At 41.0% G+C, this 23,120-nt stretch overlaps 1 protein-coding gene across 1 annotated transcript in view; it reads left to right on the top strand.

The window, feature by feature from the left end:
* LOC142935530 (transmembrane protein 132C) overlaps window positions 1-23,120 on the top strand; it is a 126,643-nt gene that overhangs the window by 96,225 nt on the left and 7,298 nt on the right. Inside the window, exons 6-8 of the mRNA XM_076079939.1 lie at window positions 12,298-12,441; window positions 18,220-18,428; window positions 21,725-22,028. Of these exons, the coding sequence (XP_075936054.1) occupies window positions 12,298-12,441; window positions 18,220-18,428; window positions 21,725-22,028 (657 nt within the window). The remainder of the gene's footprint in view (window positions 1-12,297; window positions 12,442-18,219; window positions 18,429-21,724; window positions 22,029-23,120) is intronic.

Below are 23,120 nucleotides of genomic sequence, written 5' to 3'. Positions count from 1 at the left end.
GAGCCACACGACACGCGAATTGTCCCTTATTGTGAGCCTTTGATGTCTGCATTGCACAGTAAGAAGGGTTTAGACTCTGTATTGATAGTGTCAGAAGAAAATTTGTCAAAAATACCATTATCCAAATTGGTCCCTTAAAAAGCCAGGGCCAAGTGTTTTCACACACAGCTTGCTCTTTTTAATTGTCAGTAATCTGGCTAATACAGCGCTAAGAGTTTGCTGACTGAGAAGTTAATTGAGTTTGGATTTAGACAGTCCAAACATGGCTGAATTGGCAAGTGGCTTAAGATTGCTAATTGTATTATGATAATGACAATGTAAATTATTTTTCTAAAATGAAAGGAAAACCATTCAGTATGCTGCAGAGATAAAAAATAGTTTTAATTTCCTTCGCTGATAATGACCACGTAAAAATCAAATGCCCTTGAGCACTTCATAAACTTTTATTATGACAATTTGATGAGGACGACGTTCACCGCTGATTGATGGCTTCTGGCCAGTAGAGTAGCCTTTGGACTTTTCAAACTTTTCTACTTTTAATGCCTTTTTAAAAGTGAGCAGTTTTCTATGTCAATGTTGGAATGACATTTTTTTTTGAATTGAATATATAGACAGACAAAGTGTTCAGTGAATCAGAAATGCAACATGCTGAAAGGATGGACTTTGAATAAAGTTAGTGGCGACAGAGTGCAGGAATTCCACAAGGACAACCTGATTTTATGAATAGAAAATTACAAAACAAAAACTATATATTAATAATGATAATCACCGTTACATATACTTAAAATGATAGTTACAGTGGAGCAATATCCAGGCACAATGATATTAGCATAACATAAATTACCATAATAACAATACAGTCTAAAAAAATAGATAAAATCATCTTGATGGTTAAAAGACACCAAACGCTCAATTATCTTTAGTCTTTTTGTGATATGAATATTGATTTGAACATATAGTCAACAACTTTATTGCTGAAATTTGTGGCCTTGTCGAGTAAGGGTCTTACATAGAAATTTTAAAGGCTTACTCGCTGGCCAGCATATTTGGTTTATTGATAACTTAATAGAACATACACTAGCTAAATGTGTATCTGGTGTATCGAGAGCAGGAACGAGGAACACGGCTTAGCTGCAAACAAAGCTCCAAACAAAACTGAAGTTCATCCAATTAAGACTTCTCTGTTAACTAAGTAATTCTGTAATTGAGAAATGTTGATCAATCATGATTGATGACTTCAGTAAATGAAGAAAAAAAATGTTTGTATCCAGATCATATTTGCTGATGACGCTATCACTGCAGCGCACCTCAACAGGGTAAAACTACTTTACACAACAACACAGATTGAAGCCTTAAATCGACATAAACCAGAGCGAAGCCTAATATCTTCAAGACCAAAACGTTGCTGTGACCTGAGAAGTCCATAAACACCTTCTGAAAACACATTTGCACAAACTGCTTGGTGTAGGATATGATTTGTTGGTGGCATTTTAATCTTAGGATGCTAACTGTGCTACATTCCTCTATAGCCGTATTAATTTTGCCCGTTTACACAATGTTTTTTTTTATCATTCATCGAGTACCTCTGAATAGCACACATGTTTTAAAGGCAGGTGAGTCAGGGTCAACAAATAGTTTGATTAAACTGGGTGTTAGTGGTTGACATCAATCTCCACCTCTGCGGCAGAACTCGTAGGTAGACACCAATCATTGCTGGCACTCAACGGTGCTCGTCTGTGTTTAGAATGCCAGACACCTCTGTTCAATAAAACTCTCATTTCTCTGTGATGGCTTCTGGCCTTCACTCCCACAGAGAAGCACAGGCAATGCACACACTCTTACAGTATTTGTCTGCCAAAAAATGAAATGCAGGACTCGCTGCTGTCTTGACTTGACAGCTGCTGTAAACTGTCCTTTAGGATGACTGACTGAAATTGTGACGAGTATGCTAATAGCTGCAAACCGCGAAAGTTAGGAGGTAGAAAGAGAGGAGAGGAGAGATGGAAGGAAGAAAAAAAGTGGTTTGGCCAGTCTAGGGAATAACCTGCTGAATAATTTGCTACCTGAGGGTTATTTCTTAAACTGCAGGCTCCTAGTGACTGGGATCACTGCATACAGTACGAGCAAAAAAAGATCAGCACTGGATATTCATCCTGCAGCCATGGACAGAGCCCGTCACTTCAGAGCAAGTGCTTTTCCAGGCTAATTAAGTCCAATCGATGAGGCCAGACTGGATATTTTAGAATGCTAGTTGAATGCTGAATATGTCGCACGAAAAATTCATCCTGACAAGGAATTTAACATTCTGAAAATGAAAAGAACAATCGGGGGGCATTGTAACGAGACGATCAAACTTGTTTCGGGACGATTTAATGTGTCATTATCTTCAAACAGAACAGAGTAAGAGAGATTGCGGCGCTTATAACAGAAATTACAGTTTATATTGGAACGTTCTTCAGTCGATTTTCATTCGAAATTGAACGCATTTTGAAGATTCAATAACAGATTCAATGGTTTGTTCAGGTGAATAATTGTTGTGCTGTAGTGTATCTTTTATAGACTCCTGTTACCTGCGGTGGTTCTCTGGTTCAGATTATAGCATACCCTTTGACATTCTTCAAATCAATAGATTTAATAGCCCTAAAACAAAACTCTCAAATGATCAAAAGTGTAAACTGAGGAAGAAGCTTAGAGAAAGTTCTTACAGAGATACTTCCCCCGCTTTACTTTTCCCCCCCAGACACCTTGTACATTACTGAGATATTTTGAACTCACTGAACTCCAGTTGTGAATGCTCGCAGAGGCAAATGCCTGTATATATTTTTCACTTGACTAATACGATATTCTACCGAATAAGCAACCTGGAACCAACTGGGCAGACTGAGGGGAGAGAAAGTGAAAGTGTTTCATTAACAAGCTTGAAAGACAGCACACGTAGAGAACATGCCAACCGAGAGACTTTTACTGCATCCTCCCATGAATTTTTGATCTCCCTCTCTTGCCATGCTGTGTCTCTCCTTGTTGCTCATTAGAAGAGACAGTGTGGGCCCCCATAGCTCTTTACAGTACATCCCAAATGCTATCATTAGCATTTTATTCATAGCCTCTGAATCAACTCACTCTATTTCAAACTCAATAACATTAGCTTTATTCTCACAGTCCCAAAACATTACAATCAGAGCCATTAGCAGGGAGTTAAACTTTTTTTGGGGGGGGGTGGGCGCCTATGTCCGGAATAATTAGGGTTCAGCCAAGTTGCAGCTTTCTTAATACCAGGGGAGGACAGATAGCGATAGGCCGAGGCAGAAAGGACAACAGAATTAAGAAGAAGTTGTGTCCTCAGCTGGCACCGAGAAACAAATAAGTCAAAACGAATGCAGTCCTCATATATAAAAGTCACACACACACACACACACACACACACACTGCTATCACAGCATCAGGGCCAGTCAGCGGTATTCAAGCAGGCTGCCATCAGTCACACTGTCACGCTGTCAGGAACTGTATTTGGAAATGGCCCGGCAGAGCACTAATAGGCTGTGCAGTGAGGCTATCCACCGGCATGCTAAGTGTCTTCAAGGCAGCATTAGCCATCTGCATGCGGCCATAATGCCCCCGTATAGCTTAATTAAGTCCTCTTGTGTATATACGGGCCTCTGATTCACTGCTCTATTGTTCTCCTGTGCATTTTGACAGCATTAATTCTCCCTTTTCGCTCTTACCCCTGGTGGTATCCTATTCTGCACGTCTGAGGGGGAGACAGAAAGATTGACAGAGACACTTTTAGGGTGATTTGTTTTACACTAGAATGCTGTGTTTTTCCTATGTCTCTCAGTTATAAACGTACCTGCATTGGAGGCAGACTGATACCTGAGTTTTAAAGCCGATAGCGCCGATATTAATCTAACAGAAACAAATACAATTGTTGATAAAGATCTGATTATGGCAACACTATTTTCTATTGTCCTGCTTTACTTACTTCACTTCATCAACATCACTTATTGACCCCTTCACTGCATGTGCCTTAGGGCTGTAACTAACAATTATTTTCATTATTGATTAATCTGCTGATTGTTTTCTACAGCAATCAATTAGTGGTTTGGTCTATAAATTGTGAATAAAACCCTTAAAAAAGGCAGCAAATCCTCACATTGGAAAAGCTGGAAAGCTCAACTGAAAAAAAACGACTTCAGCAAATAATCGACTTGCAAAATAGCTTTTCTGTCAATTGACTAATCAATAATGCAACAAAAGTGTTGAAGCTCTTATCAATATAAACAAAAAAATCGATGAGAGATTTTCAGAGGCACTAACTGTGATAAGGTACATATATTCAAACATGCTTTTACTCTTGTTTTTGGCCACTTGGGGGCAACGGAAACAAGCTGTGAACACAACGCGGACATACACAATCAAGTTGATAGTGGGAACCTGTTAGCGAACAGCTGCTTATTTGCATAACCAGCAAATACAGAGATACATAATCATACATTTTGAGTCACGTATCTGGCCACCTGACGAATGTAGGTTCATTTATTTTGAGAAAATGTGCAGATGAACGTGAATATCCTACACACATCCGAAACAAGAAACTTGCCCCTCTTGTTTAATAAAAATTGGCCAAGCTTGAGTGATTTAGATAAGCCTCATTTGCCCCTCTGCAGTGGCTCTGTGGCCGGAGTGGGAGCCATGGCATCTTTTGAAGTGTGCGTGTTTGTACCTGTGAATACGAGGCAGTGTTGCAGAGGAAGAGCAACACTCCCTGAAAGAATCACACACACACACACACACACACACACACACACACACACACACAGACACACACACACACACTACAGTGTGTGTCATCTGCACTGCACACACAAACTTCATTTCATTCCTGCCACCCAACATCTCTCTCTTTCCTCTCTGGCCCAGGATGCAGCTTCTATGTATGTCAGTCAGGCTTTACTTTGAAGCTAAGTCTGTCCATTCTGTAATTTGTTGTTGTGTGTTTGTTTATTTGTTGCTGGCTTGCCTTCACCCTTTCCCCCTGCTCTGTCAGTCTGGCTTGAGAGTCTTCTGTTCGGCCTGCTGGGGCCAGGGTTCAGCCGCAGCGCAGCTCTGCTGGGTTATTCTAATCAAGTGGCCCCCAGAAACAGGAGAGGAGCCCTCGGAATATGGACGGGCTTTATCAGGAGAAGCCGGTTTACTGCTGCTGACTTCCACGTTTCCTCGCCGAATGTTAAAGGGTGAGAAAGTACGAGGAGGGAAAAACAACAAAGGCTTAATATTTAATCTCACTAAAAGTATTCAGAGCTCACAGCACACAATACAAAAAAATCCAACAGATTGTCAGGCCAACAGGTTACACAATAAATCAATATCTAATTAATGAGGAGAGTATAAATCACTGCAGGTCCCGATTTAACAATCAATAATGGTATTTCTTACTTCTGGTCATAGCAAAATGCCCCCACACTGTCCCCCATCTCTTTATTTGCTAATTCTGCAATCATGGCTGCTTTGCGTTTATTAACCAGTGGAGACACAGGAGTAGATTATTCACCTTATTTCATCCTAACATCAGATTCAAATAAGATGCCTTTGTATTGAGTTTGCAGTATACGTGAGACAACATGATGGTAGGAAATGATTCTGCGAATAAACACTCAACACTAAACTTGAAAGTCCTCTCGAACCTGATAATTAAAAAAGTTCAACAGTTGCACCCCAATTGACTGACATCTTCCTCACTCCTGGGGGGGGGGGAAAGTAATTTTCTATCTCTTTTTCCCCGTTTCTATCACATCCCTCGTCACTGCAGTTATCAGCACCTTGGCTTCTCTCTGACTTCAACATCGCAGTGCAGAATAACTTGGCTTCTGTGCCTTTTTTCCCCCGAGCCATAACCATAAAAAGATTACAAAGTACGAACACCGCTCTCCCCTGCTGTCGTATCACTATTTCTCCAAAAAAAAAAAAAAAAAAGACTTCAGTGTTGATTCTCCAGGCCCTTGCCTTCATTTTATCTCCAGCTATAGGCTGGGAGATGTCCGGGTGTATGTGAGTGGTAGGGGGACACTATATAGCTGCTGGAGGGAATAGACCTTTTTATTTATAATTGTTATGAACTGAATAGATGAGAGTGCTGCACTGGCAAAATAAATCCTTCTCACAAGTGCTGTAGGCCAACACAACGCAGGACCTGTGAGCTTATTGTCAACCACGGCCGGTTAGGGAATGGTTGAGCTGAGGTCCTGTGGAATCTGTTCAGTCAATGAATAATAAATGTGTGGCCAGTGTTAAGCAGCAGTGCGGGCCCTGATCTAAGCTAAACATATCTCAGTTGTCACCTTCCCCATCTCCTCTTTTACTTTTGCAACCTCTTGAGCTTATAGTCCACCCTCTCTGGTACAAGGTGTACCGGGACTGCTTCATTTTTTATATATAACAACATTAATGGACTTGCTGTAGCCTTCTAGTTTTGGCTTTTTGTAAAAGAAACCAGAGCTGAAGGCTGTATAAGTCATATGGACTGTCAGGTAACGTTGATTGGACAGTAATGGCAACGGGGGAAATCCGATTTCAGTCACTGACAGCAAAGTATGCAGACCTTTGATTCTTATATGCATATTCATCTTCTCTGGTATCACAAAGAGCTCACAAAGAAACGAATTAGTAATTAATGAACCGAATAATTATGAGCATCATTAGCGGAGATTGCAACTGGACCTCATATATCATAAATAGTGACTAAATGGCAACAAAAATGTGATATTTTGTTGCTATTGTTAATGCACAACACTCTTAACTTGTTAATCAGGGGAAGCCCCCGTACTCACATGGTCACATGCATACATGTGACCATGGTTACCAAATGAGACTGTACCTCGTGGCAGGCGAAATAAATTCACAGATGCTGTCAGAAAGACTTGGAAACTGTCACAGTCATTTAAAACATGTGAATGGGCAAACAGAATTGACTGCAAGTTGAAGCTGACTGACAGGGATATAGTGCAGCTGTTCTAGTAAACTGCTTGTATCCGAGACCAGTGCAGAAAGATACTAGATATGACTCAAAGAGCCTGGGGCCTTAAGCATTTTAGACAGTTGATATTACCAGATGAGTCGTCCGTACTCATTTTCTTTTATGCGCTTCTGGTGTTGGAAATAGATGCCTAATGCCTTCAAACAACAACATCCAAAAAAAGGGATTTCAAACATCCTCCATGGTCACCCAGTCACCAGATCTCAGGAACATATTGCTGAGAGTTTTGTTGCTGTGATTTCCCCAACACCAGTGTCTGTCGTGTCCTTGGGCTGGCTGACGTTCACATGCAGCGGCTTTTCTCTAAAAAAGGTCCTTCTGCAGGTTGTCTGCTCCCTTTGCACATCATTTATCCACAACCATATCAGCCCCCACACACTCCACCCTTCCACCCCGGCTGCACAGAAGCGTAATGGCCTTTTATCGATTCTTCCCTCTCTCGCCGTCTTTCTTCTCTCTTCTTGCTGTCTTCTCTGCACTGCAATGAGAGGTTGTTAAGATAAGCTGCATGCGTTCGGAGGGAGCCATGCCTCTTCTCCTGTAAGCGGCGCAGAAAGGCTGTATTTGTGCTTGTGTATCATGTGTGAGCATGTATATGTATGAATGTGCGGGTTTGTGTATAAGCAGAGCCCAACTGGTACAGGATTTTTGGAACAGATGTCTATTCCGATATTAGGGACACTGTTCAACAACAGACTTCAATGGTACCCCTGCCATTGCCTGAAATAATTTGAGTTAGCTGTAGCACCTGTTGCCTAGTGCTGGACTTGTGTGTTAGTGTAATGTGTTGAGAACACGGTGGCAGATAGCGGTGTCTTGCATCTCATACCTGACTGCATGTCACTGTGTTTAAATAGTCCACTCTGCACTTTCCTCTGAGTGTACGTAAGCCAATAACACAGCCATTTGGAGACATGGGTGTTTATCTGCATTGTGTACAAATAGGCTGCATCAATAGGACGTGCATCTCCATTATGACTCCAGGAGTATATTAGTCAGCCAGGAGATGCCCAGTGAGAGATGAGCGAATTTCATGGAAAAAAGAAAATACAGCCATTTGTGCCTCATGCGTCACTCCAGCTGTCTCGCTAAATCGCACTTAATTCCAGCCAAGAAAACGCGTGTTTGTGATGGTGTGTATTATATCTGAGCTCACTCAATATTCTATTCTTTGTGGCACAAACCAACAGTCCCCATAAAACATGTTTGAAGCTCATTAGGACCTCTCTTTTCCTCGAGTTGTTCCAGTGTTAATGGCTCGCGTTAATGGCACTTCCCATCACATGTAGATGGACGGAACCCATACAACACTTTTCATAAGAGCTTATTTGCCTCAAGAGACTGTACATTCTGTCTTATCAAATATGAGTAAAGACGTTCATTGTTCACAGAGGAGCAGATATGAAAGTTGATGGAATGTCTCAGATGGTAAGTGTTGGCTTTATAGCATACAATAAGCATAAATGCCATTTGAATATAGTTTGAAGAGAGACGGAGATGGTGTAATTTTTTTTCACTTTTTCTCAACTCCCTGCATACATATTAACTTGAACACATCTTGCATACACCCACATCGTCATGACCTGAAATGCATTAGTTTCCGAATAATTTTGCATCAACGAACAGACCTACCTAATATACTTCGTTTCTTCCCTGCTAAGACATTACATACAATACATGTCATTTGTCACCTTTGGCCTGTTGTTGACTGATTGTCAAATCACGTTTTTTTTTTTTTTTGCTCATTGATCATCCTCTGTTTAAGCTTTAAAAAAAATTGTAAAAACAACCAAATGACTGGCAGAGATACATGTGAGTATCACTCAGCTGTTCAAAAATAATGGACTGAGCTGTGTGTGTGTGTGTGTGTGTGTGTGTGTGTGTGTGTGTGTGTGTGTGTGCGTGTGTGTGTGTGTGTGTATAAAGTATTGAAATGGAGCGACACACACGGTTTCTTAGTCTTCCGGCTTTTCAGAGTTATAAATAAGACTTTCAGTCCTAATTCTATTTTCCCCATTGTAGCAATCCACAGACAGAAGGGAAGCGACAGAGAGAGGGAGAGAGAGAGAGAGAGAGAGAGGGGGAGGGAGAGAGAGAGAGAGACACAAGCCACGAACAGCTGTTTCTACGTGTCTCCGTGCTGATTTGACAGAGAATTGTTCATAAATTCCAAATATATTTATCGTTTCGATAGTGCTACATTCATATGTGAGTGCTCTGATTAATAAGTGTATTAGGTTTGTTTGAGTCCCATGGGAAAAGCAGCAGCAGCCCTACCCCAAGCACCTTATCTCTAAGGCTGAGCCCAGCCAGCCTATGAAGGAGGCTCATTTTTCCCGCTTGTGATCACAATCTCATTCTTTCGGTCACAGGCAGAGTCCTGCTTTCCCTTTGTGAAGCTTTTTTTTTTATACCAACCTAAATTACTCTTCCATAGTCTCCCCGAAACACCCGGGTTTTGGCGTTGGCAACCGCTGAAGCTGCAGCCCTTCTGGCCTGTCTGCTGTTTCCGGAGACCCCTGGGTCACAAAGCCCGAAAGGCCTCCTTCTTCAGCTTAACAGCCTCCACCAGGCTGCCACCATGACAGGCACCGATGGCCTTCTGACCACAACTCCCAAGAAGCCACAATGGAGGCTTTTAACATGGGATTATATTATCCCAGTCTCCCCCAGGAGGTGGGAGTCAAAGACTTTGTGGACAGGGGCCTCAGCCAGAATTTCCCGGTTCAGAATCAGAATCAGCTTTATTGGCACGCATACATGGAATTTGACTCCGGTTACATATTGCTCTCATCGTACATACATACATAGAATATACAATAAACAAGAGAAATATAAAAACAAGGACATTAAAGACAACAAAGTAGAACAGAGAAACTAAGCATAAACATTTAACATTTAACTACTAGTTCACCCTCAATACTTGGTTTACCAGGGCTGCCCCGGCTGGAATTTTATCTATAGTGGAGCTTAAATGATAGTATTTTCCTGAATAGGAGTATGCGGTTTGAAGAAACAAAGCAAACAGTGAAGCACCAGTTTTGATGAACAAAGAGCTGTCTGGAGACCAGTTTACCTTTGCCTTTCAAAGGTTTGGGCCTCTTGGTCGTCTTTTAATGAAACTAAGCTGTGATGAGCGGTTTACACTGTCAGAGCATATCCTATGTACAAACAACACACTCGGAGCTCAAGGATTACCAGATGTTGTCTTAATTGATCTCATTATCTTCTTCCCTCTCCTCTATAAGGCCTTCAATTCTCAAGTGCATCTTGTGATATCTCTTAAACGCCTGCAATTTGACATTAAGCATTATTGTCAAAGTTGTTTTTTTTCCCACTAAAGTGGAGTTCCGGGGATTAGCTGTTAAAGATTAAAATAATAATAGTAATATTTTTTGATAATGATTTATATAGAACCTTTATAAAACAAGTAACAAAGTGTTTTACAAAAGACGTAAAAAACTTTTGTCATATTCATGTTGATTTTTTTCTGTTTATATAAAGCACTTAGTGTTTTTAAGTGCTACAATAAGTCAATATTTTACCTGTTTACGGCAGAACAAACACATATACAAGTGTGTTTAAATCTCAATCATCATTACACTTAACATGTCTCAGTTAGAGACACTTAGTGCGTCGAGGAATTGACCTCATGGTCACACAGTTAAATTCACTGGAAATGAGCTGCACTTTGAGATCTCAATGACTGATGAATGAGACGCTGATGGTGAAACATGAATGAAACAGCTGATGGTAGCTGATTAAAACGAATGCAATGTTCAATTTATGTATTCGGAATTATTCGGAACTACGGTAATTAGAAATGAAAAATCTAAAGTATTTCTCACACTCTTACTTACAGGTTGTCTTAGCTTAGCACAAGCACAGAGAGCAGAGGGTAAACAGCTAACATAGGTCCATCAATTGGTTAAAAACAACTCCACAGCTGTCTAAATCACATGTTGTGGGTGTGTATTTAACACATGCAGAGACTGAAAACAGGACATTGTGAAGTTGGAGTAGCTGAAAAGCAAATTGTTCCTCTTTTGGTGGAGGCTATCTATTTTTCCTAAGTTCTAGAAACTGCTCTAAGCTAGACTAAAGAAAGCCTAGAGAAGTCTGATTTCACTAACATGACACTGTCTCTTAGTCCTCACAAGGCAGCATACAATCATATTTCCCATAATAATGGAGTATTACTTTGAGAATTATTATCAACGTCAGCTTATTGCAAATACATTGGTGTCAATATATATGTCCACCAATAAGTAAATTGCAGTACAGACATGCCAAATGTATGGCTGAGGTAGAAACAGTGTCTTGATGAGAGACCGTCTTCCCCAACTCAGTAAATTAAGCGAATGTCCAAAAACAATGTATGTCGTAGTAAACCATGTAGCAGTCATATTAGTTATGACTCTTGTCCCTCGGGAGCAAAGGAGGACTACTTGGTGACATTATTATAGCGCCACAAAGTAGGCACAGGGAGGAGATCAGGGTGGATGAATGGCTGAACAAAACCTTTTGAGTTTGACACATGAGACCGCTGGCCATCGCCTATTTTCTACCAACAGTCAACTTTGGTATCTTTTAACCTTGACCACAATCTTTACCTGACCTTAACCAAGTGGTTATCATTCTAACCATGACAACAATGGTCTCCTAACCTAAACAAGGACGTCATTTTAGCCCAAATCATGATCATTCCAGGGCTCAACAATAAGGAATGCCCGCGAGTAAATCTAGCAACATGCCCAATCGGCAAGTGAAATTAAGGAATTAAACACCTTACCTTTTTCCGGTGCTAATGACGGAAATAACTAAGGAGTGGGCCATCTCACTTCTTTCTCATCGCTATTGAGGTTTGTACGTGCAGAACCAATTAGGCAAATCATTTGTATCGGGAAAAAAAAAAAACACTGACATTGAACCCTACTTTCCACAACCAAGTCATGTTTGCGCCGAAATCTAACCATTGTGTTGTCTGATCATGAAACTGAGTCATTTTTTTTCCAACAGGGATTTGTAACGGTTTTGGAGGGCACAGTCAAATGATGTCATCCTGCTGATGGTCAGATGACAGAAAAGCCTTTTTATGCGTCTTTCTGGTTGGCAGTGACAAACGTTTTGATCAAATTGCAGGGACATTGCCCTAAATATAATAACATTGAATACAATTCTTAAATATTGATATTGGTCACGCTGTAGTTTGAGTCCCAGCTGTCAGTGTGTTGTACTGATTTGTGTGTTTCTATTTTCCCTTGCAGGACACGGAGATCCTCAACACAGCTGTCCTCAACGGGCGAACAGTTGCCGTGCCAGTAAAGGTAGTCACCATAGGAACAGACGGAGCGGTCTCTGATGTAACAGAGTCAGTGGAATGCAAATCAACAGACGAACAGGTTATCAAGGTGTGTGGGGGATGGGTTTTGAGCAGCTGCTTTGTGTTTTACCTTTTTCCAATTTGCCTTTATTGTCTTCTGCCTCGTGTTCAGCTGTGTACTGGTAGGTGGCTGAGTGAGCAGAATGAATAAAAAGGTATTTTTAGTGTAGAAGTGGTTTGTGCACATTAGTTTAGGAAGCAGGTGCTGAATTTCCTCCAGCAATATAGGGCCTGGCTTTTTCCTCTTTCTTTGTCAAATGGTGTGCCAGGAAGTGAGAGCTTCTCCTCAGGTCACAGAGTGATACCAGCGAAATTAAAAAAAAAATAAAAAATTGAGTGAGAAAGATTTGAGCAACAATTATCTGTCTTCATTGCACAAGCTGCTGAAAGAAAAACATTCTGCCTGTAGCTGTATGCAGTCCCAGAATGTACAAAATGTCAGCACAGTAGCTGCAAGAATACAAAAATAAACTACGAGTCTGCTTGTTTTTGCTCATCTTGTAAAACAATACCTGTACTTACTCAAATGAAGGAGCTCAGAGTCTTATTAGACTCGACAAAATTGCAACTCCACTCCCCCTCTGCTCGTTATACTTGCCTCCAGATAATGTTAAAACAATGTCATTGCATCACATATGCAGTAGAAACATAGTATCAATTAGGTTACTTCTTGCATAAAAGAGGTTGTTGTTTGTAAGTTGACTGTATGCACATATGAGACAGCCCCTGTTTGCAACTTCATTGCCACTTGCTAATAACATGGCTTTGACAAACCATAAAAGGTGACACAATGTTCACCCTGATTGATTTCCTATCTTGAGCAAGTTCAAAATGGGGCTCTGTAAATTGATTTTCATCGGCTTTCTGAAAGCTTAAGTAATCAATCTCAAACCTGATTGAACTATTTGGGAAATGTTACACAGGATTTGTTGTCTGATATGAAAAAAAAAAAATGCAAAACCGGTAAGTAAAAGACGGAGCCCTTTCCTTTGGCAATTTTGGATTAAATATCTGCCCTTCAACATGTCCCCATTGTATTATCCGAAAGGAGAAATGAGAGAAAACGAAGTGAGAGAATGAACTGTTTGATGTGCGCGAGAAAAAGAATAGTGTTGCAAGTGTGTCTGTGTTATATTGAGGAGCTGATTTGTGTTTCTGTGTACCGTACATGCATATCAGAGAAGAAGCGGATCTCTCAAAGGGTTTAATTATCCACTGAAAAAGTGCCACACATTGTGACGCTGACCTCGGTAGCGTACTCCCATGCCCAACCGTCTAGATTGGGAACAGTAAGCGGTGCCCCTCCTCTCTCCACCCTATTTTCAAAGGAAACTCAAAATAAAACATTTTTTTTCGATCGGAAGGCATCTCCATCCTCTCTAACTGTTTCACCGAAACTTTGAGGACAACGTGGTTGTCCCTATTCCCCTCCTTTCTGAAATTTTATGGACCCGAATGATTAATCGCTTAATTGAGAAGATAATCAGAAGACTAATCACTGCCATAATGGCCTCGCTTGTAAAAAGAGATAGTGTTTGATATCATGGGCTCTAATTGATTGCTTAACAAGCTGATTCTTACAGCACAGTGGTATTGAACATCATTTTGTGACGTAAAAAGCTGTTTGTTTTTTTCTTCTTCTGCGATCGTTTGCAATAATTTTTCATTCCCACTGATCCATAGTGAGAGTTAGTCTGTTGGACTTGTTCAGGGAAACACTCTGCAGATACTACAGAAAGGATAGATGTTGTGACACTTTACATTGTGCATTTATTGCTCATTACTGCATTTATTGCTCATTACTGTCAAACTGACAGTACACAGCCACTGGCTGCGAGCACAGCTGCAGCTGCTCCGCCTGGCTGTGGATGTGATGATTGATCCGACTATGGCCGTAGCGTCTACGGTTCTACGATATGGCTACCGTAGCTGTACTGTGGCTACTCTTTGCCGCTCCTATTGACCTTAGCAAAGACAGCGTTGTTAAGCCACGCAGGATTTGAAGTGGGAATGCAAGACAAATTACTAGATATGGCAAAATATTACGGGGGAATGCTAAATTCATGGCGAGGGGTTTAGGGTAGTTCAGGAGAAGAAAAAAAATCCACCTTGAGTCTTCAGGGGGCTCTTTGCTATCACAGTGAGCACTCTTCCTTTCACTTATTTTTAGTGACACTATCGCCTATCAGGCTGTGGTGAGCAGTAATAGAGCTTACTTGACTTCCTGTTGTGGCATTGAAGTATGCTCTTTGCAGTCAAGAGCAATTTTATCAGAAAGTAAAACACTGAAAATATGTTTAGGATAAGAATACTTCTGTCGTATCTCTCATTGAAAAGGCTGCTACTGGGCCATCATCCTTACACACAAAGACAACAACAGGTTTTTAAAATACTTCCTATTTACAAATGCAGAACAATGCCGATGATAAGTTACAGCCAACCTGACAGAAAGTACATGTTGTTGTGGATTTACCAAGCATAAACCTCCGGTGCTGAGAAACGAAGCCAAAACGGAAGTGCCAAAAACTGCAGTAGCTCAAATCATTTGAGGCTTGAAGGCAAAAGCGAGTCACCCTCCATAGACCCCCCCATGTGACAACGCCCAACCTGTTTACAGCCTGGTACAAAAACGGTTTTGGTCTCTATCGCTAACCCGTTTAATTTATAATAAGGTTTAAAGTTATGCATACTTGAGGTGGATGCTAGCTGCTGACTGTCTGTGTCGGCGCTGCCAAGACGGGGTCTGCCGGAGCTACCCATATCGAGCTTCACAATGGCTCTTCAGAGAGGCCCGGGTGACATCACAGAGACAACGTCCATATCTTATTCAGTCTATGTGATTTACCCACCCTCTATTGTAAAAATGCCCTCCTCTTTAGACCTGATGTCAATGCCAGTCGCCTACTCTAACATTATCATAAGTAGCACAGTGCTCTACAGTAACAAGTGAGGCCAGGGATTAGCATGACTCAGTGGGCTCTTGCTGCTTTTAACTGGCTTCCAAGTTTGTGACTGGGCAAAACAAATATTGATTGAATATTTTCTCCTAAAATAAAGAGTGAAAAAGAATGAACAGCGGGGTATTATAATTATGTTTATCAGATATAAAAACTATCTTGAATGTAATAGATTACAATATATCCTCCCCTGGGGTTTTTTTTTCTAAAAAAGGCAGATTGATTTTAATACGAAGTGAGACAAAACAAAACAAGGACGTGTTTTAATATTCTGTTTTAACGTGAGATGTACTAGATGTTTCTCCTTTTATCACAGTGATGTAGAGCCCTGAGGTGTATTCAATAAACCTCACTGTATAGTTCCATTCAAATGATGGAAATTGCACTTAATTGCTGCTCTAAGCAAGAATCAAAGAAAAATATCACTTCAGCTCAGTGCCCTACATTTCAGTTAAGTATTAAGGCAATTATACATTTTAAGGAATTAAATCAAATCTTAACATCCTTTGGAAAATGGCCACAGCAGAAGTAGAAGTACAATGCAATGTAAGTGACAAATCGTATCTGTGTGCGTCGCTCTGGATACATTTCAAGCCTGCATGATTAGCGACACAATGGATTGTTTCCATGGAGAGGTGACATGGAGAGGTGACATGGACATGTGCGTGGTTTCGTGACACATTCGCGGTGATACATTCTTCACGCAGTGCACAAGATGCCACCTTCAGCAGATCTCAATTAAATCTTTATGGTTATCAACTTCCATACCCTTCAAAAAGGAAAGATGAAGATGGATCTAGTACTGGGAAACAAAGTGGAACAAAACTACAAAGGTAGAGATGGGTTGACAACTTGACATAAACTGATTGCAGCATCGAGGTGACACAGGGGGGTGAGGCAGACAGAGAAGAGGGGGAGGGAGAGAGAGGAAATTAACAGCGAAAAAGGAACAGAAATTGAGGTGAGGCTTAAGAGACTCAATGAGGAGTCAAGTGGATTTTTTATGCTCACTTTCTGGATGGTTGCCTCTAGAAACCCTGCGCATTAGTGCATGTTCTGTGTGTGTGTTCCTGGGACTTCAACGTGCACACACCTCCCAAAAAGAGTCATTTCCGTACCGTACACAATCCATTGTCATCAACTCGCATCAACTGTTCAATGCCAGCGAGGGCAGAAAGCTGTAATTCCTCAAATGAAGAAGCAGCCTGTATTTTTATTAAATGTATACCAGTTTACAGCGAGCATACTCCTGCATTGCTCCTCTGTTAACTGACTGTTTATATGCTATCAAGACTACAAGTGAAGCCACAGTTTGGATGTCCTTAAAGGCACTACGCTCTAGATTTAAAACTAGATTTCATTCCAGTTGGGCTGCTTCACTCTTTTTTGAAGAATAAAACAATCAAAAATTGCTGAGTTTTTCTGATGCCAAGCACTAAGAATATTGAATATTGAATATTGTTTACACTTCTCAACGGGACCCCGTTTTCTTTTACCATTCTTTGTGGATGTGACTTTTGTGTTCATGATTATGTTGTTTACAAGAGCACAACGTTTTATAACATTTTATATAAAATGGAGAAAGCCAGCAATTCCTCATATTTTGAGGGGGAAACAGTCAATGTTTAGCATTTTTGTTTGTTTGATCTTTTAAAATCATTTATCAAAATTGTTGGTTGATCCATTAATTGAATAGTGTCAGCCCTACTTGCATGCAGAATGCACTGTTGATCCTATCAAATAAGGCTACATCATTTTGATATTAAAGTTACACACTTCATCATGTGACATTTGGGTGGATATTCCTTTAACATCATTTGCTAAATGTCACAGGTGGCTTGATTATGAACCTAAACTGATGATTTGACCAAAACTTCCGGTGACTTCTTGAACCTTTCAACAAGTAGATTCCAGCCTGAGAATCGTCCTTCCTGACGCACACAACCTGTTCTCATTCCAGCAAGACTGAACATATAGAAGTCACAGTAATAGTTTAGTAGGACAAGGGTAAGAGTGAGAGAGTGGGAGAGAAAGAGGAAACGAATGGGAGGAGGAGGAGGAGAGAATTGACAGACACCAAGCTGTCAGTTTAGTTCCCCAGAGATAGGGGGCTGGCCTGACATCATTTGAGAGCAGAGCCAAGTTTTATGCAAAGACGTGGAGACAGATGACAGTCTTCTTGTGAGTGGTTTGTTACAAAGACGCAATTGTCAGTAATGGGGACATGTGCTGAAATTACCAGTTGTGCCAATCAAGCTTATGATGGTATTTGAGATTGAAATGCAAGGGATTGGAAACAAAACATTTGAAGGTTCTGGTGCTTTGAAGATAATAGACATTTAAGACATTTTCTGCGATATCATTTCTCTATGTTGGAGACGCATCAACAGAACCTCAATAACTGATTGGAGCTGTATTTTACGCAGCCAATCATAATTCGGTTTGAGGTTCCGTTCTCTGGTTGGCTGAAGAAAGTTTGCGTCTTTTATTAATTTCCATCTGTTCAGTTGGAAGCAAAGTCACACTACTTTGCACACATATTATCCTGCATGCACACGCATTAACGACTTATCCGCACACAGAAGAAACTCAGCAGACCGGACTCTTGAGATTTGACTGAAGCAATGCCAAATCTTTCCACGCGCCAGCATCTCAGAAGAGGCTGCTGACAAACAGAGGATCTTTCTCAAGATGACGCATTTTAGAAGCATTTCGTTTATATGACTCCTTATTAGAATTTAAATACTTTTGTCCAAGTTTTCCATCTCAAATAGATTGCCCTTCTTTCTTTATCTCTTTAGTCCGTCTCTCATCCGGCTGCTTCCCTCATTTTCCCCTTTTGTCTGCAGGTGTCAGAGCGATGCGACTACGTGTATGTCAACGGGAAGGAGACAAGAGGGAAGAGCAGGGTGATGCTCAACTTCACCTACAGTTTCCTGAGTGCCCAGCTGGAGATGAGCGTGTGGATGCCCCACCTGCCCTTGCTCATCGATGTGGCCGACCCCGAGCTTAGCCAGATAAAGGGCTGGAGGGTCCCCGTTAGTACGGGGAACAGGAGGTAAGGCCCGATCGTCTATTGCATCTGTTGCATGTCATGCCATGCATCATTGTAATATCCACGCCTATTTTGAATTGAATTGCAGCGCCACATCAGCAGCTGTAAGGGAACTACTTCCAGCACATTAATCCTTGCATCTTAAAACAAACACCAAACTCTTGCACAAGCTAAATGCAAAATAGATGTTGGGCTTCATCTAGTGACTGCCCATGTATCACAGCACAAGTTGGCCATACAAGACAAGTCTAAACTTCTTTATTTAGGTCATTAACCTGAGAGGTTTTCAACAGCTCCTGCATGAGAATCCGATCACATTCTTCACTTGGTAAAATAAATGGAGGCCACAATAAATTGTCTTGGTAATGTTGGCGCAGACATATGAGCCATAAAATGCAGGTGCAGCTGCAGAGTCGCTATAATGAGTGTCTCGTAATTCATTGGATCCACTGGTCTCCCAAAAGGTATTTATGCTGAATAAGAAATAAGTAATAATTTTGAGCATTACAGAGCGTGGCAAAAATTCCTGGGGCTGAAAAATGGCACAGTGCGCATGATCTGTGCGCTGCTTCGTGAGTTGTATGATGCGGTTACAATAAGGATATTATTATCTTTAGCTATATTATATTAGTTTTTCCTTCAAATATGAATCTGGCTGATTCAAAAAAGAAATAACCCTACTGAAATTAAAATAAATGATCATTGAGGCACACTGAATAATTTACATTTAATAATAGCTAGTATTATTACTAATAACTTTGATCATACAGTAAGGTTTTACTATGTTTGTACTGGAAAAGGGAATTCGATTGTTCCATATGCCCCAGTGTTTAGCCTCTGACAAGAGCGAGGATATTACATTCATGCACAATTCATACTGCGAGATGAAAACAGTAATTACATGTAAATGATGTAGCCGTTAACATATAGGTTGTCTTTATTGTTAGTAATGTGATGGAGAATCTTCCCTGTGCTAGTACATTTCTACTGTGTTTCTACTGTGCACTTCCTCAATGTTTCTTGTTTCAGTATTCAGTATTATAGGACTCACTATTGAATAGTTTTTTCCACCACAGTAATTAATTCAAAAAAATAATAATGGGTGAGAAGGTCAAATCACAATTTTAAGTTGATATACTTTAAATGGAAACATTGCTGGTATTGACGGTTTAGGTTGTGTGAATCAGATTTTGAGTAAACTAGACCCCAATTAACACCAAAAGTGAATTTGTTTTAATAGAACCTCTATATTAACTTTCATATGATATGAAAGATCTGTATGGAAAACATATTGTTTAAAGTACATTCCTGCCAAAAAGTCACTTCTGTGCCATTTCCCATTGGCCTACACCCTACAGGGTGGCACTCTAACGCCCTGCTATCCACGCCTGATCCCATCAGTCATGTCTGTCAAGTGCATCACTGCATGAAGAACGCAGGATATGCCAAGTTTGTGTGCATACTTGTACGAGAAGAGAGAGAATATCAAAAACTAAATTACATTTTTAAGAAAATGTGCCATAGTGTGTCAGTGTGCGCGTGCTCTCTGACACCTTGACTGACCTGTCACTCACTGCTACAAACATGACCTGACCTCATGTTTCTGTTGCCAGCCAGAAATGTCACCTTGGTTTAACTGCTGTCCCCTTTACTGATGTGGAATAAGGGAAAGGGGGAGGGCATGGTGAATGGAGGCTAGGAACTAAGCCAAGCCATTGGGCCACAGCATGTTAACCTGTCAGCCCGTTTTTCTGCCTGACCGCCCATGCCTCATTAAACCTAATGGAAACTGTCACTGTCACTGTCACACTCCCCCCCCCCCCCCCCCCCCCCCGGCCAGCTGACTGTTAGAGACAGAGATGCAGGCAGAGCTGGAAAGTGAAAGAGAATAAAAGGTGAGACTGAGTGAGAGAGAAAAGCAGAGTGAGTGAGTTGAAAAATGGATTAAAGTCAAGTCAAGTTAGAAACTGATGTACAAAATATAGAATGAGATTCAGTCTTGCAGAGAGAGAAAGAGATATGACAATGGTAATGCACAGGACAACAAAATAGACCTAGTGGTAAAGAGCGATGGAAGATGAAGGATGGGGATGGATACGAGTGATGTATGCACCCATCTGGAGCAATGTTTCTCTTCAGAGTCAACACGGTTGACTCTTAGGAGAGGATCTGTGTCCCAAGGCCACATATCACACGTCACTGCAGCTCCCACAGCCCAGCATGGAGACCAAAAAATACAATATGTTGTTATAATATGATGTATTGTAGTAGCTGAGGGAGCAGTTTGTGTCTACAAGCAGTTTTAATCTTTGTTTTTTTGGGGGGGAGGGAGCAGAATATGAACCTTTGGGAGGTACATTAAATTCCAGTTAATCATGACGTAAGACAACCTGCTGAGAATATATGATATATTAGAGCATAATATAATCAAATGGACCCTTAAAGCAGCCAAGTATAAAGATGTTTTATTAATTTTGTATTTCAGATATGTATTGACTTTTGTAATCTTATAAGTAAACCTCATATCAAACATCTAGCTGCCTAATGGCTTCGACCATAATATATTTTTGAGTTGTCTGTTTGTATGAATTGGTGGGATGTTTTATTAGATCCACAGTGGCGCCTATAAGACCTCTTTTGTAATTCTTCACAGGATTTCTCCAATTGCCAACCCTCGTCCTTCCTGTCCGACCTTCCCCACTCTAATGTGGGCCTGTTAATGTGATGAAGGGCCTTATAAACTTCACTTAACTAGGAGGAAAAGTGCGGAACAAATGTGTAAAGAATTCCCCTACTGGGTTTTGCAAACGTTCATTTGTAACAAAACGTATATCTTTCTGAGATGGCTCTATCTGCAAAGTGTTTGCCGTGGGCCAAATAAATGGCAGACATACAGCAAAATATCAGTTGCCCTTTTAAAGAAAATGAGAAAGCAAGCAAGGCAGCAGTTTGTCTCTGCAAGCTGTTTTTAATGGATTTTTTTGAAAACACTGGGAGCCTATGACTTTCGGGAGGTCGAGAAAACCGGCAGCACAACAGACAGTAGAGGCTCTGACTGCACTGCAGTAAATACATCAGAGGGTTTAGACTGTATGTGCATTAATGGTGATAAGGAAAATATGAATTACATTGAATTGTGAGAGGAAATAGAATTATTCTGGTGATAACCTTCAAAGTATCTTTGCCACCTGAGGACTTCTCGAAACACAAAGTGCTTTCAGTGCTTTTTACTTCACAAACAGAAGTATGCTTGTGCTATCTGCCTTGTGCTATTTGCCTTCCTTTTCTCATTCGCGCAGGTATGAGAGGGTCACTGACGACAAGGATGAAGACGATGCAGCAGACGAGAGGAAGGAGAGCGGCTGTGTTGCCCAGTATCAGAGCACCACCCTCCGTGTGCTCACACACTTTGTGGCAGATACGGGAGAAGTTAGAGGAGACCAGGATGGCCTGGGCCAGCAGAACTTCCTGCTGGGTAGTGACTGGCAGGTGGAGGTGACACAACTGGTCAAGGACTTTCTGAGGGTGGAGGTCCCGAAGGTTGCACAACTGCTGGAGGGCCAAGTTCTCATAGGAGTGGGCGCTGGAATCACCAATCTACAGGTTGGATGGGTGTATGTGTATGTGTGTGTGTGTGTGTGTGTAGTATGACATCATGGTCATGTTCATGTTTAGGTGGGGGAGTGACTTTACCCCAACCAATCAGTAGTGACTGACACATCTGTCACGTTAACAGAATTTTTAGTCGACACAGAATAAAACTAAACAACCTGCCATTTTAGTGGCAATTCATCTGTCGCCTACAACGCTCTGATTGGCTGGGCTGTGTTTCCAACTAAGGAAACAGTCAGCAAACTCAAAAAATCTAATATATGGGAGGTATTGCAGACGTCTGGAACTAGGCAAATATTTTGGGAAAGTCACACAGATAATTCTTACAGGAAAAAAAAATCTATCTCAATATAGTGTTTTTGATGGGGAGTGTACTTTTTTCAGTTCACAACACAATGTAAAATGAAGAAAGAGGAGAAGCTCCACTAATCAATAGTTTAGCTCTGTGTGTAATGTAAAAGTAGTCGCTTGTAGTGACAAAGCTCTACGAGGTTTTAGCCACTTTCTGCTCATTGTTGTGGTCAAACTCTCATCAACCCTGTTTCCTGCAGCATCAAGCAGCAAAAAACAGGCGGACAAAGCTAGCTGGTGAACCTATTGGAGCATCTAGGAGCTAAAACGCAGACATTTTTCATCTGGGTTGGTGGAGACAGAAACATGTCTAAAAGTAAAGTGAATGTTGGACTTCCATTCATCAGATAGCCAGAAACATGTCTCTGAATAAGTGCCGATGCTGTCCCACGTATGCTGAAGGCATAAAAACAGGCGGGTTGTTTGCATGTTTTGGCTACAACTACAAAAATTTCCAAGAAAGAGGTTGCGAGTAAGCTACACATGTAGAGAATGTGGAGTAAGACACAACAGGTTTGGCTGTGGAAAGAGAAAAAGGTTACAAAAACAACTACATTGATTGCAGCATAGCACAAATACTTAAGCCTATCATGAGCTAACAGAGAAACGTGGTGTCATGGCACGTCTACTACAAGCTTGCACCTCTGCAGGAAGAGAAAGAGTGATATATCTCTCTCACTCTTTCTCTCCCTCCCTCCTTCATACACAACACTCAGAATCCTATTTACATTA

The sequence above is a fragment of the Anarhichas minor genome, unplaced genomic scaffold (genome assembly GCF_050575085.1).
Source record: "Anarhichas minor isolate MPS153535 unplaced genomic scaffold, ASM5057508v1 ptg000073l, whole genome shotgun sequence".
In the NCBI taxonomy this organism is placed as follows: domain Eukaryota; kingdom Metazoa; phylum Chordata; class Actinopteri; order Perciformes; family Anarhichadidae; genus Anarhichas; species Anarhichas minor.
The sequence above is the reverse complement of the archived record's forward strand: the minus strand, read 5'-3'. Positions and strand labels throughout refer to the sequence as shown.